This window comes from Podarcis vaucheri (genome assembly GCF_965113315.1).
Source record: "Podarcis vaucheri genome assembly, chromosome: 1".
In the NCBI taxonomy this organism is placed as follows: Eukaryota; Metazoa; Chordata; class Lepidosauria; order Squamata; family Lacertidae; genus Podarcis; species Podarcis vaucheri.
Genome location: NC_138759.1, coordinates 80,583,792 through 80,599,481, shown reverse-complemented (window position 1 = coordinate 80,599,481; position 15,690 = coordinate 80,583,792). Strand labels below are relative to the sequence as shown.

The 15,690-nt window shown below is 45.0% G+C and overlaps 1 protein-coding gene and 1 long non-coding RNA gene across 3 annotated transcripts in view; both read right to left on the bottom strand.

The window, feature by feature from the left end:
• Positions 1-5,142: 5,142 nt before the first annotated feature.
• LOC309514987 overlaps positions 5,143-15,690 on the bottom strand; it is a 265,808-nt gene continuing 255,260 nt past the window's right edge. The window contains exon 2 of the long non-coding RNA XR_014212224.1: positions 5,143-5,741. This is a non-coding gene — a long non-coding RNA (uncharacterized lncRNA). The remainder of the gene's footprint in view (positions 5,742-15,690) is intronic.
• LOC309514892 (uncharacterized protein C11orf24 homolog) overlaps positions 7,103-15,690 on the bottom strand; it is a 28,713-nt gene continuing 20,125 nt past the window's right edge. For both annotated transcript variants that reach the window (XM_082192343.1, XM_082192344.1), the window contains 3 exons: positions 15,031-15,274; positions 12,098-12,211; positions 7,103-9,644 (listed from right to left, as the gene is read on the bottom strand). In XM_082192343.1, coding sequence (XP_082048469.1) covers positions 8,470-9,644; positions 12,098-12,211; positions 15,031-15,187 — 1,446 coding nt within the window. In that variant the 5' untranslated portion in view covers positions 15,188-15,274 and the 3' untranslated portion in view covers positions 7,103-8,469. The remainder of the gene's footprint in view (positions 9,645-12,097; positions 12,212-15,030; positions 15,275-15,690) is intronic.

The window sequence follows — 15,690 nt, the reverse complement described above, 5'->3', positions numbered from 1 at the left end:
TCATCCCAGGCTTGGCTATGAACAGAAACTCCAGCTGCCAGAGGGGGTTCTTTTTTGGGGTGGGGTGGATGCAATATGAATCAATATTGTTAGTATTTCCTAAAATGTTGATATCATTGTTTCACGATGGAAAAGGATTTCTTCCTTAACATTCCAAAGTAACATACATATTGGCCTGAATATAAGCCACACTCCCCCCCCCCAAATTCTGACCATGAAAAGTTAAAGTGCAGCTTATATTCACTACCTTATGCGGCCGGCAAAGCAGCACGGCTCCCCACTCCCAGGAAGCAGCCTGGGAGCACAGGGCAACGACACACAGACCGCCTGCCGCTCCCAAACCTTCCCTGAGCCACCAGAAAGAAGGGGGATGGGGGGAAGGCTGCCGGCAAAGCGGTGCGGCTCCCCCCCAGGAAGCAACCCGGGTACTATATTTTTTCTCCCCCCCCCCCCCCGATTTTAAAGTTGCGGCTTATTTGCGGGTGCGGCTTATATTTGAACCAATACGGTAGTTTGGATACAGCAGTACAGTGGCCCGATTCCAATTATAGGAAATCCAGTCATCGGTTTTCTTTCACTTGACATACACTCCTGTACATCTGTTTTTTCCATCCCTTTGCTGTGTGTGAGTTTTGACACAATGGAAGTGGTAGGATTCGGTGTGTTGTCCAGAGCTGTTGGGAGCTTATACTAAGAAGTTTTGTTTCTGTTTGCTGCCAAGCCCTGTAGTGGGCTACTGAATCGCAGCATCTGCAGAGGCCCAACACCCTCAGACCATGGCTTGATCATACCCTCCTGGGCTGGTCACTGGATCCACTTGGACAGGTAGGACTATAAGAGGGATTCTTGTTCCTCTTAAGCAAAACAACAAAGTCTCCCTGAGCTCTGGTGTGGGCCTGGCTTGTTTCTTAATCCCGTCTCCTGCTTTGTCCTTTGGTCCTTACTTTTGGCTTGCTCTAGCCTCCTTATTTGGACTTGCCCTTCAGCCTAGGCTTCACCTAAGACTGCTGCCCATGGCCCAGCCCTAATATGCAGCAGAAGTAGCAGCTCTGTGAACAGAATGTACAGACCTGCTTTGTCTTTTTCTTCTGCTGCCCACACTGGGCTCTGAATACTCAAAAGTCCTGGGAAGAGGAAGGAAGTAAATGTGCTTCTCCATCACCCAGACACCTGGCCTTCCCTGGGGATTCCTCACTCTGCCTGCTCTGAGCCTGGGGCAAAGGACCGGAACAATTTTGGCCCACATATTAAATGTACCTTGAAAACAAAGCAGAACTGGAAATGTAATATACTTATGGGTCTCAGCCTGAAAACAGGCACTGAAGAATACAGAGCTGGAGGCCTCCGGTTCAGACCTTGCTTCAGCCTGTGGCTTGACCCAAGTTATTCTGTCTCAGGGATGGGGAATGTTTTCAGCTGAAAGGCTGCACTTCCTCGTGGGCAACATTCCAGGAGTCACGTGGCCATAGTGGTGGGACCAAAGGTGAGAGTGGGAGGGTCAATGGATGTGACTCTTGCCTTTGTACAATAGGCTTCACCCCACACCCATGCTTCCATCCTTCAGCAAGGATAGGCATTGTCACAGCCTAAGGACACATTCCACCTAGGGTAGGCAGAAGCACTCAAGGAGGGAGGCAGGCAGATCTAGTGAAGCTGTGTGTGACTTAGAGAGGGCATGTGGTCTGGGAAAAGGCTCAAGGGCCAGACAGGGAGGCCTGGAGCACCTCCATTCAGCACCTCCAAGGCTGAGGATCCACACCCAATATAAAGGTTACATGTTATGAGCAAGAATAACACCCACAAGTTGTGCAAGTGCCAACACTTCAGTCCAAAGCCTGAACGCTGCTATTGAAAAAGGATAACAGAAGACTACATGACCTGCTGCGTCAGCTGCACCCATCCCAGAAGCAAAAATGGTGAATCTGTAAGAGCTTGTCTCTTCAGATTGCTGGAGTGAAAATGTGTGCCATGTCAATTCACCTTTGTAACTCAAAATGTTTTTGAAATGGCCACTGAATTAGAAATGGGTCTCCTTCTTAATGTGAATGCAGGAATGAGGTCATGTCCAAAGTGGCCATGCCCTGGCTTTGCTCATGTGAATTACAACCACAACTACTTGGTTGAAACTCGGGATAGTTTGCACCAGGGTTGGGAGGGGGGCTTTAAAAAATAAAATCTTCTTCCTTAAATAGGTTATTACATTTCGAAAACCCTATCAGAAAGAACTGCACGGTTGTCTAGAATTTACAAAGAACTTTGTAGTTACAGAAATCTGCTTTGCAAAAAAGTGGGGCAAACCTGGTACTTGATTGTTCAATAGCATCAAGCAAAATGGATGATGGGAGCAGATAAAATGGGAGGGGGCACAGGGAGAGGCTGACAGATGGGAACAGCAATGGGTGGATGTCCACTTCTACACATTTTGATGCAGACCTTGCTAAATTTTCCTAGAACCATATGCCTCTCTTTTAAGCAGCAAACACTGTTTTATATGCCCACCACCTACCAGGTATTTCCTGTATTGCAGGTCAGCTTAGTCAAGACAACTGCCCCACAGGCATGTGAGGGTGATCGGTTGTGACATCTCTCATCCCATTGATGGCCAGGGTTGATTCAGTTGTTCTGACTGGCTAGACCAGGTGTCCCCCTCCTTTCCTCCCTGATCCACATGTATCCCCCCAAACTGACCCACAGTAAAACTCCAGTTGTAGAAAAGCCCTTAACTGAGCAGAAGATCCTGCTTGTGACTAGGCCTGTTCTACCGCAATTTGGTTCTCATACAGCTTCCGCCGCTAATCTTGGTGGTCATCGTTTCTCTGAAATTAATAAGCACACTGAGCTGCACAGACAGACTAATTACTGTCCTTTGCAATTAAGTTGTTATTCATCACTAATGGATGACTATAATTGGGTTCTAAGTTTTATGAGCTATTTTGGTAACCACATCTCTGTCCGAGAAACACGTCTGAAAGTGAATTTCGAGTAGGGAATGAAATTTGACATCCAGGTCTCTCACTCATTGCTTGCTTCTGGTAGTTTTATGGCTGGATTTCAGAGCCATTAGCCATGAAAGTTATTGTCTCACACACGCAGAAGGGCAGGATGAATCAGTGGAGGAGCTTCTCTCACCCAAGGGTTTCCTGCTGGCTGTGCCAATACTCCACTGAGCCTTAAAGTGTTGGGCTAGTAAGTGGGAACTGCCAGCCAGGCCTGTATGGTTGGATGAGGCAGGTGGCTGTTAACCTTCTGCTGGCTGCTCTGGACAGCAGCAAGATAGGCTCCAGGTTGGGGGGGGGGGAGGGGGCAAGATGAAGTTGCTGTGCTCTGTCACCATGTCAACCCCTCAGAATTTGAATTATTTGGGAGGGGGGGAGACGTTGTAGAAGAGCCCTGAATAGGAACACTGATCCATATTGCTTAATATTGTCTACACTGGCTGACAGGGATTCTCCAGGGATTCAGGCAGGATTCTCTCTCAGCCCTAGTTGGACATACCAGGGACTGGACTTGGGGACTTTCTGTATGCATGCAGATGCTCTTCCACTGAACTATGGTCCTTCCCTAATAAAAGAAAAACTACAAACCCCAATCTGATCTGAGGGCTGGCCCATGTTATTTTGCTACCTAAGGCAAAAGACATCCACCCCAATTCCATTTGCAGTTGTCTATACTGGTAGTTGAATCTTACTTCAACACAGGCAATGGACGACGTCCTCCAGCACACCTGAGGGATGCACAGGGGCTACAACAGCTTAGACTCCCTTGTCAGGCCATAGGCTAGGTTCTCATGGCTTCCATGATAACATTGGTCTCTCCCAAGTTACATCTGGCCCTGCACATTTGGCAAGTTATACACTCGACTTAGTGTTCTATGCTGGATAGGACAATAGTGATAGGTGGGTGGCAGAATCACTATTGCTCCTTTGACCTAGGCAGATTGCTACCTAGTTCTATCTAGGCTTCCAGGGACTTCTGACCTCTCAAGAATTAGACCAGTCACGATGAGCACAGAGGCTGATGGATTCCCAGAGAGTGCTCATGGCCCTCGAAGATTTTCCAGTTTGGCATTGTTAGATGTCCTGTCAAAACTCTGACTGATCCCTGGAATGGAGAAATATCCCAGGTGACTGGCACAGGGCTCAAAGATGCTGTTCAGGACAAGATCTTGGGCTGGAGTTCTGGAATACTAGAAAGCTTAAGGCAATGGCTAGAGCATAAATAGGGGAAGACCTGCAGGGAGTACAACTGATTATAGTGCAGAGTTCATTTTAAGGCCTATGCTGTGGGAGAACCTTCTCTGGGTGCTAGGTGAGGAGCAGCTGCTACTGAAGAAGCTGTTTTGGTGGTAGCCTGCCTGGGGGTGGGGGTGGGGGTGGGAAGACTGTAGTTTAGTGGCAGAGCAACATCCGCTTTGCATGCAAAATGTCCAAGGTTCAATCTGCAGCATCTTGAGATTGGGCTAGGAGAGACTCCTGTCTGAAATCCTGCGGAGGAGCTGCCAGTCAGTGTGGGCAATGCAGAGCTAGATTAGACTGATGGTCCAACTCAAAAAACGCAGTTTTCTCTGTTATGAAATGTCCTCCCTAGACAGGCTTGCCTGATGCCCATGTTGCCATCTTTTTAGCACTAGGCACTCAGCAGGGCTAAGTTAAGTTTTCACTCTTAGTTTCTGGCCCTTGACTACAGTAAAACTGCCTGCCAATGTTTATCTGTTTTATGCCACCTGGAAAACATTTTGCTGTTGGGTGGCCTATAAAAAATAAAAGGCACATGGAACTGAAAGAACTGCATTCTCTTTCCTTGTGTACTCGCCGCCTCAACTTCTTTCCCTTCCTGTGTTCCATCTCCTGCATTAGATTTTAGATTGTAAGCTCCTAGGGGCAAAGACCCGTCATCTTGCACTTTGATGCCAAATGTCAATCACACTGACAGTGCTAAAAAAATGCTGACATAATATGTTGCTGGAGGGCTTGGGAAAAGGTGACAAATCCAGCAGCCTGGAGGCTTCAGGCATAGTGATTCCTCATTTATCTTACTTGCTGCCTACCCCAGCATGACAGACCTAGTGCATTAGACACTGGACAAACTATGCACACAAATGTTTTGTTTTTTATATTTTTTAAAAAAAAATCTGTACATTCCTAACGAAATAGTTTCATTTATTTTTAATTGAGGTCAGCAAGATGTTGGGTCATTTCAATGCAATAGTGGAACGTCTCACATTCAAACGTAGTCATAATTAGAGTTATAGTTACAAACACACATGAAGAGTCCTCAGCCAAGAAAATAAAGAGAAACAGCAGACAAGGAATGCAGGAAGCTCAAGTTCTGGAGACATCGCCTGCTTTCAAGAATCTGTCAGGCAAGGGAATCCATATGTTTCATGAGCAGCACAGCAGTGCACCCTATTGGCTTATCCCTGTCTATACAACTAAAAATACAAATTAACTCGAGAAATCCCTGGGAATTGCAATAATTAAAAATGAAAAAAACAGCTCCCTTCCCCACAAGGCACAAGTGGACACCTGCAATACAATTAAAGAAGGAATGGCAGTGGTGGGTTAGCTTGACTGTAGTGGCTCCACTTTGAGAAAGGAAGTGTGAAGTGGTTTGGCTCCCACTTGGTCTCCACATTCTGCCTTGCAGAGGAATTCAGAACGTGTATTCCATTAGTACCCCCTTACTTCAGTCTAGAAGTAAGAGCAAGGCTCCATCAATAAGACACATCTATACAGTGGTACCTCGGGTTACTGTACATACATTTCAGGTTACATACGCTTCAGGTTACAGACTCCGCTAATCCAGAAATAGTACCTCGGGTTAAGAACTTTGCTTCAGGATGAGAACAAAAATCGTGCTCCGGCGGCGTGACGGCAGCAGGAGGCCCCATTAGCTAAAGTGGTGCTTCAGGTTAAGAACAGTTTCAGGTTAAGAACGGACCTCTGGAACAAATTAAGTACTTAACCCGAGGTACCACTGTACAGCTGTGTCATACCATTTCGAACAGCCATGGCTTCCCTCAAAGAACCCTGGGAATTGTCGTTAAGAGTGCTTTGTGTTGTTAGGAGACCCCAGAGCTCTCTGAGAAGAATGACCAATCGTTAACAACCCTAGGAGTTCTAGCATTGCAATGAGGTCTCCTAACAACTCTAGGCACCCTTAACTACCAAAGTGGTTTGACACAGCTTTAAAGGTACAGCACAGATGGGGGCCCAAGTTACAGGTTCTTTCTTGATGGTTATCCTTTAACAAGGGCATAAAGTATAAGGTCATACCGTATAACTTTGGGGTCTACATACTGCCACTAATATGGAACAATTTCAGAATACTTATATGATGAGAAAATATAATTTAAGCGAATTAGGAATGGTGAGGTTAGCTCATTCAGTCTCTTTCATTCCAAAGCTTCTAAGAAGCCCCCCCCCTTCTGCCCACTTCTTCATAAACTAACTTGCAGGTTACAGAATTTGGCTAGCCTTTTGTAATTGGCTATATTCATCTGATTCTTCCTTGGCCAGAGGTATCAAAACTCCACGCACTGCGAATTCTGTCATACCCATAGATGATCTCATAGGATGCTGTCTTACACCAAGTCGCACCATTGGCTCCATCTAATTCAGTGTTGCCAACACTGACTGGCAGCAGCTCTCCAGGGACATTCCCAGCCCTACCTGGAGATGCCAGGGATTGAGCCTGGAACCTTCTGCATGAAAAAAGCAGATGATCTACCACTAAGCTATAACCTTGCCATTTATAAAACATTTGTTTGAACCAACAAGTTACATGTTGAAGAGCTGCTGGAAGAAGCAAGTGTATAGTGAAGGCATTATTAAAATATTAACACACTTGTAAAAAATTGGGGGGGTTAATTTAAATAGTCAAATCTGAGCGGGCAAAGATCTCAGGAGGACTTCCTATCCTGCCCAAGCAGCAGTCAACCTCATCCAAAAAAAATCAAGGTTCTATGAAAATGAGAATGTCTCCATGTGATTGTGGGGCTCTCTGTTAGATGGGCACACAGTAAAGTCTTTCAGGTAAATTGCTTTACTAGCTGAACCACTGCCTTTTCACCCAGGACCCAAGAAGATCAGACCCCAAACTCTGAATGCTCAATTAGACCTTTATTTAACACAGTGTGAGGGGGCTTGGACTTGTTGTCAAGTTCATTCCCAAGGCTGTAGCTAAAGGTTGTTTCCATTAAGCATATTCCGCATGACTTTTGCATGATGCATGCTGGTCTGATGAAGCCTTAAACCATCCACAAAACTGGAACCTTTTGCATTCATCATTGGGCGTCATGATTCAGATTGGGAGCCATGAAGGCTCAGCAGCCCTGAAATCAAAGACTGCTTATATACCTGGCCTGTGCCCTAAATGCACTGGGAACAGTTCACAAGAGTGAGATACACAGGGAATGAGGCAGGGCGGGGGATCACGCAGCTGAGAAGAAAGTGTATGAGTGTCTTGATCTAGGCAACAGGAATGACTGGATCTTAGAAACTCAGTTTGCTTGCACATTCAGGTTATCAGAAGGCCTTATATGAGGAATGGGGAGTGGCAGAAGGAGGGGGGGGGGACACAGTAAGCAAACCTTTACATGCCCTCCAGGGCCTCGTTTATTGAGTGGGTACAAAAATAAAATCATATAAAGATGCAGAAGTACCCCAGCGAAGAACAGTCACGATTAGGAAACAGCACAGCATGAACATGGCTTAGTACACACATTTTAAAGAAGCAGGGAGCTCACTGAAATAAGATGCCTGTTCTGCCAACATTGCCCCTGACAGGGAGCCTTAGGAATGCCTCACGGTTCTAAAGAGCTTTCCGTCCAGCACTCATAACCTGCCAACAAGCATGGCTCCTAAGGTTGCATCTCAAGCCAGCAGCATCTCCCGCAGCTGGTTCAGTGCTGTAGCTGGAAGCAGAAAAAAAGGAAACGTACCGTATGGAAGGGTCACCACCTAGGCCAAGGGGGGAGGGTGCACCTGTCACTCTTTAGGGTTCTGCCACCTGCACCAATGCTGCCAGTCCTCTGCAATCCATCTGGACTGGCAGCAGTCAACACAATGCCTTGCAGGCAGAGACAGCCCCTTTCTGCTTTTTGTTATGCAGGGATAGGCAGGGTATTAACAGAACTTGAGGAACAGGGGCCTAGGAAGCACCACAGTCCTCAGATGAGGGCTGCCTGCAGCATTAGCCCCTCTTTGCAATGGCAAAACAAAACCGGCACAACAGAAGCAAAAACTGAGAAATAATAGGTCAATGGCAACCTGATGGTTTTAAAAAAAATACTTTTAGAAGTAGAATACATGGCATTTCTCCTACATTGCACCAAAGGTTATTTGGAAGCACTTTCAGTTGGTCTTATAGGCAGAACAGGGAACTGAAAGACAAGCCACCCATGGCTTTCGACCTCCCACAACAAGTAGATGTATATATTGAATGCTTCGCTTTGGATTGCTATTGCTTTCACATCTCTGAGTCTGCATACATCCCATTGATTAGGTAGTCCACTTGGGTGTAGTCTTTCTTCCTGTAGCTCTCATAGGCCTGTATCACAAACAATACTACAATTGTTACAAAAAACAGGACTCCAAACAGAAGCACTGCTAAGAGCAAACTAACATCTACTGGACGATAGCTACCCTCACTACCTGTGTCCTGCTGATCTTGGCCTTGGTTTATGGTTACTGATTTGGGCGGTGCCACTGGACTTTTCGTTGCAAACACTGACAAGGGATTTGTATAAGTTGTGACAAGCACTGGTTGACTCGTAGCACTCGCAGGTTGCTCTGCAGCGGCGGTGGTTTCAGCACCCTTTGCAGTCATATGAGGCGTTACCCTATCTGGAGTTGTCTTTACAATTGTTGTGAGTTCAGCTGACTTTGTTGCTACTGTGGTTGGTCTCTTGGTTGTTTGAGATATGCCAGTGGCTGTTGATGTTGGTAGATTCTGGGTGGCTGTAGCTAGTGGATTCTGGGTGGTTGAAGCTAGTGAACTCTGGGTGGCTGATGATGCTGGATTTTGGGTGGCTGCATTTGAATATGAGTTTACTGGGCTTCTTGAGCTGCTTCCAACACTGCTAGAGTTCACTGGTACAAGAGTGCCGGTTGCCATACCTGTTTTGTGGGTTGTGGGAAGCCCTGGATTGTTTGCTGCTGTGGCAAAAGTAGTAGGAATAGTCCTGCGAGGAGTTTCTGTTGTGTTAGCAGCTCCCAAAGTTAACTTACTGGTCTGTGCCCCTTTTGAACTTGATGTACTGTTAACAGTAATAGCACTTTCAGTTAAATGGAAAGGTGTGGGAGGCAACGATGGTTTCTGAGGGGGAGTGCTGGGACCAGAAGTCACATTTGGGATGCCACGAGTTGTGTTACCATGAGTTGTGGTTACGTTGTTACTAGCTGTGGTTATGGCTATTGCTCTACCTAGGGAGATGGCAGCGATCGTGGAAGTGGCAGCGGTAGTTGTGCTGACTGCAGTACCTTCTGCTACCTTCCTTTCTGGAGCTTTTGGCAAAAGAGGCACTTTTGTTTCTGTCTCAGCAAGTCTTGTTTTATTCAGCGGCTCCTGCTCTCCAGCAGACTTTCCTGTGCTGTTTGTTTGAAGGGCTCCTTCATGATCTCTCCTTTTACGGATCACAAATTCTGGCCAAAAACAAAACAAAACAAAAGACCAGAGACACAATCAGGAATGGGCTGCAGATAAAGAGTAGATCAAATGGCAGTTGATAAAAAGAGTCCCAGGAGTTGTACTATTGTGGTGCCACCTCCATTTACAGTGAAGGAGAGCTATAGAATCTACCAGCTGTGATACATCATTGATTTCCATCTATAGAATTGCATAGATTGATACATATAATACGCACCCCAAATACAACTTGCAGTAAGCGAGCAGATATTGCTTTAAATAATTGGTTGCATAGATCTTTTAGAACAAAACGTTTTTAAAGCAGCTGCCATATTGCAAAGACTGAACAAAGGCTGAAGGACTGGTTCCACTGACTGACTCCCATACAAGCCAAGGGATCTTTAACCTTCAGAGGGGACAGTAACAAAGACTTTGTTGGAGACCCACCTGATACACCTCATGTCTTGTCTGCTTGAGGGAGTGGCTGAGGCACACAAGATGTACATATATAAAAAAGAGAGCCTTGTCTTTCACACAAGGGAAGAAGATTTTTTAGAAATTACTTAGCCTTAGCCTGTGCCACAAGAGAAAGTTGGCGGAGGTGTACAGCTGAATGTCTCCAAGGAAGTGATTGAGCTCCTGGGGCACCAGTTGTTTATCCTTCTGTTACTCAAGGACAAAACACATCTTAGAAGTCCTTTCTGGATCAAAATTCAAACTCGGCTAAATATCAGAAAGAAAATAAAGAAACGTATTTCTTGTCACAACTATTCGCTCTTGGCTGCAAGAACCTGTTCAACTCAACATGGCAGCTAGGTTCCTGAGAAGTATTTAAAGGCCAGAAACAAGCATGAAAAGCTGTCCTTTCAAAAACGCATGTACAGCAGAACTTTCTCACACCCTTTACAAGACTGATTCTCCAGTTCCTAACATGCTTCGTTTTGTTATGGTGTCACTTGCAATTAGAGCAGAAGACTCCACTGTTGCAAAATCCAGTGTTAGCTACGGATGCTAAAACCACTCCAATTACACACAGAGCCTCCAGTTTCTGGCTTGAAAACCAACAGGAAACAAATGCCAATATTACCTCCTTTCCTCAGGGAAACAAGGGTGCAAGGATAAACAGAAAGAGCACCCAGAAAAGGAATGGTAGAGGCACTTTTAAAAGGGGGACAATCTAAATCAAATTGTTTCAAAACCGCACAATTTCATATCCGAGCCTTAGTGTCAGGCAGGATTGTCAGACGGGGTTTTGGTGGGACCTGGTTGGACAAAGTACTGACAGTGCCAGCTCCCACTTCCCTCCCCTCTCACAGGAGGATTGCTTCATAATCCTCAATTCCTGCTGGCCTCCCAAGCATCAGAAGGCAGGCGGACCCTTCGGTCACCCACAGGCCTTTGCTGGTGCAGACCATGATGTCTTGATCCCACCCTCTGCCACTCCCCAGGAAATAATCAGATTCATAGTTAACTGAGCTAACTTTCTCTAGGATTCATGAGTTGGTCATGAGTTGGAGAGGCAGTGTGGTGTAGTGGTTAAGAGCAGCGGACTCATAATCTGGTGAAATGGGTTTGATTCCCCACTCCTCCACATGCAGCTGCTGGGTGACCTTGGGCTAGTCACACTTCTGTGAAGTCTCTCAGCCCCACTCACCTTACAGGGTGTTTGTTGTGGGGGAGGAAGGGAAAGGAGAATGTTAGCCGCTTTGAGACTCCTTCGGGTAGTGATAAAGCGGGATATCAGATCCAAACTCTTCTTCAAACTCTTCTTGGTTAGACCCTGGAAGGGATTCACCTAACCAGCCCTGCTAGTGGAAGCCCTGAACAAGGACCTCTCCCCTCTCCTCTGCACACTAAAAATGGATTGGGAGACACCCCCCAAAAAAAACACACCAATGTGCAGGGGGAGGAGAGGGAGGAATCATTACACTTGGCAGACTGAAATGCTTCCACAGATGGGAAGATTGAAAGAGCATGGCATTCCTAGGGTGGGGAGCCTTTTCTATCTTGGAATCCAGATTATGGAATACTTCCCTCAGAGTATTTTCCTCATTGCCCACTGTTATGCTGAAAACTGTATTCTTTTGGAAGGGTTTTTTTCCTTTAGTTAATTCTCTGCCTGGCTTTTTTTGTCCTTCTGATTCTGCAGCTTTTAATTGTTGCCAGTTTTTAAATATTATACTTAATATAGTTACATTAGACTGCTTTGTCTTAAGATACCTTGAATATTCTGCCTAGAAAGGTGGGGCATATGTTTTTAATATAAATAATCAGTCTCGCAAAATAGCCTATAATCACATCCAAAGAATCTTTACCTCTCAATTGAAACTTGTGGAAATCTGATAGAGCCCCCATTAAACACTGTAAACATCTGGATGGTGAGGTAAGAGAATGTTGCCTTTAGTAACAGCAATAGCTGCTGCAGCAGCAGGTTTTTTAATCATAAGCAGTCCCATTGAATCCAAATTACCTCCCATTAGTTCTTTAACATCCTGTGTGCTGGCGTTCTGACATGCACTCAGCTGAGGACAGCGCAAGAGGACACAGCGGCTCTGATATAGCACTGACCAGCAGTAGAGATTACCTAGAATATCACACAGGAAAGGAAGACCATCACTCTCACTGGTATAAAATGAACCACATGTTATCCTATTAGCAGAGTTTTAGCATGGTAACATTTTTACTTATTTTATTTTATAAAATGTACATACCGCTTGATTGAAGAACAAAACCTCAAAGCGGTTTACAAAAAAAAGACAAAACAATAAAATCATTACCAAAATTTTACAACAGTGATTTAAAACATACAGAGAATGAAAACTGCAATAAAATAGACTAAAACAAATTAAAACTCCTACAAAGCTCTAATCATCTGGGAAATGAACAGCACAAATACTAGACTGCAACAGTTTGTCAACAATATTATACTGCTTCCCTGAAAAAATGAGTAAACAAGGACAATAATGTCACAGATAAGGGCTAGTGTGCAAGTAATGAGTAAGGATTCAAAGGGGTCCAGTTACAATAAGAGTTTTGTTGTAAACAGTGTTAGTGGGACAGAAAGCTTACAACATGGGTAGGCAAACTAAGGCCTGGGGGCCAGATCCGGCCCAACTGCCTTCTACACCCGGTCCGGGAATTAGCGTGTTTTTACATGAGTAGAATGTGTGCTTTTATTTAAAATGCATCTCTGGGTTATTTGTGGGGCATAGGAATTCGTTCATTCCCCCCCCCAAAAAAAATATAGTCCGGCCCCCCACAAGGTCTGAGGGACAGTGGCATAGCTGTCAAGTGTCCCTTATTTGAAGGGACAGTCCCTTATTCCAGCGCCATACCCCGCTGCTGTCCCTTATTGATGGATGTCCCTTAAATGATGTCCCTCAAATTTCAAAGGAAGCAGCTCCTCTCCCTCCCTCCCTCCCGGCCAGGGAGGCTCCAACTATGTTGCTTGGCTGTGTTGCTCACCCAATAAAAAGTCTAAGAACGACTGGGGGGGGGGGTGGAGCTTGCATGCCTTGTGTGTGGCTAGTTAATGCAAGCTGAGGGGATTTTTGAATGCTGGACGCCATTTTGTTGTACGTGCTGCTGCAAACTTTGCAGTGCAAAGCCAGGCCGGGGAGCCATCTTAAGTTGAGGCTCCATAGGCCTTGTGGTGCATGTGATTCAGGTTCTATTCAGTTGAACCTCTGGTTACAAAGTTGGTTAGACAGTGTTCTCGAAGCTACCAGCATGAGTTTAACCAGACTGCAGGAGGACAGGAAGACTGGAGTGCCTGGAACAGGTGAGGCTGCAGGTCCCTTATTTTGGCTGCTGGTCCCTTATTTTCAAATCTGTAAGTTGACAGCTATGGACAGTGGACTAGCCCCCTGCTGAAAAAGTTTGCTGACCCCTGGCTTACAAGCTCCAGGCAAGTCCCTTCAGATAAAAAGTAGAAGCAAGATACAAGGAGAAGGCAGCTACAAAGACTTGCATCACACGGCACGTGCTTTGAACGCAGAATGTTGTTGGGGCCGACCTTTGAACTATTAGTTAAGAAAACCTCCAGCAAGAAAACTAGGAAAAGTCCCACATCTGAGGACTTGGGAGAACCTCCCTGCCAAATGAAGTAGACAATGCTGGACTGGAATTTGTGTCTTGCTGGAATGAAATTATTTGGCTTTAGTAAAAATGTTAAAAGAATTATGTAAGAATATGTTAGGGTTATGAAATAAGATTTAAGTTTTAAGTTTTAGGGTGTTCTTTAGTAAGATAAGGTTAAAATAGATTAAAGTAATGTAATGACAGAATATTATGAAAAATGGAAAGGATTTGCTGTGACAATTAATAACTAGGATACAAAAAAAGGGAGGGGTGAGGAGGTCAAAGAAAGAAGGTAATGACAGTTAAGGATTGGAGAATATTAGATTTGTTTTTAAATGTTTGTGGCTTATTTTTGTCTTTTGATTGTGTTGTTGTATTGTTTGATTGTGGTTTGTTCTTTTTTCTTCTTCTTTTTTCTAGTTTTTCTTTTTCTTTTTCTTTTTTGGTTTTTCTGTAACTCTAAAATTCTTAATAAATATCATTTTTTAAAAAACGGAATTTGTGTCTTACGATGACAAGATAAGAAGCTGGGCACATTTTACTTAGAGAAGATTGGTGGTAGGGGCATGATAAGCAGCTTTGGGCGGGGGGCGGGGGGGGAGCCACAAGAGAGCAAACCCAACCACTTCCTAACTTATAGCAGCATCCATAAAAGCTAGGTAACGTGAAAAGTAGCTTTGGGAAACTGAAGTCCTCTTCCCTTACGGCCTTTAAATAGGGAAACTGATGAGGATCTGTCAGGGATGATTTAAGCCTAGAATGAGGTGGGCAAAGCTATGACCCTCCAGATGTTGTCAGGCTCCAACTCATCACAGCCCCAGACAGCTTGGACAATTGTCAGGGATGTAGTCCAGCAACATCTGGGGGGAATAATTTAGTCACCCCGAGTCTAGAAGCTCCTAAAGTTCCAAGGGATTTGATTAAGTCACCCGTGAAGCTCATGTCAAACTGGATTGAAAAATCCATTCCAAGGATCTCTGGGGCATTCAGGTAAAAGGGCAACAAGGACACAGAAGAATGTGAAACTTCATCAAATACAGAGACATCTGGCTGAAGGGTATGTTAAGTAATCTAACACAATTTCCTTGCTGGTGTTACACACAAAGGCTCTTCTATGCTTGCTGCATTGTAAAATTGTAAAAAAGAAATAGAGAAAAGGCAGTCCCTGGAAAACGGATGCTGTTTTCAATTTGACTAAGGTTGTGAAGTCATTTAGCTACTGCATATGTAGCAGCCATAATCACAAATGCTGTGAAAGACCTAAGCAGATGCCTACTGCCCCAAAGGAAAAGATTTATGGTCAGGTGGGTGAGGTAATCTTACCTGATGCTGTTGGGCCTTTACAAGCTTGCTTGCAATGCTTTTCACTGCTGAGCAGATGTACATGTGTTACCTGGGCCCCCCTCTCCTTTAAGATGGAGCTGCCGTTTTCAGACACACATAAGGAGATCAACAGAAAAGACCCAACAGCTGTCCACATCTTGAAGGCCTGCCTTGGAAGGAAACGAAACTTCTCTGGATAGTACCTCCAGATTTAAAAGCTGCTGTCAGGTCTTAAGCAGCACATCTGCAAAAGAAAAGAAAAAACACCACAAACTTACACTTTCCAGTCATTTTCAAAACATTTCCAGGTCTTCACCCAGCTGCCTGCAAAAGCCCTCTCTTTCTATGGGTCCCACTACCACACATTGAGAAGACAAAAGGCCACAAGTGACTTCAACAATGGTAGTTTTCTCGAGTTGGGAACACTCCTCTTTACTTTCCTAGCACACTTAACAGAACGGCATATGACTTGGGCTGATGGGAGCAGTGATTCAAAACCTCTGGAGGGAACCCGCTTGGCAAAGACCGAGTGGCGGACTGGTCTGCAAACACGTGACAGGAGTCTGCTATTGAGACCAAGGGTATCCAGGCCAAAGCGGTGCCTGGATTAAATTTATTAATGAACCACTGAAGTTCACAGTTGTGGGACCAAGGAATAAC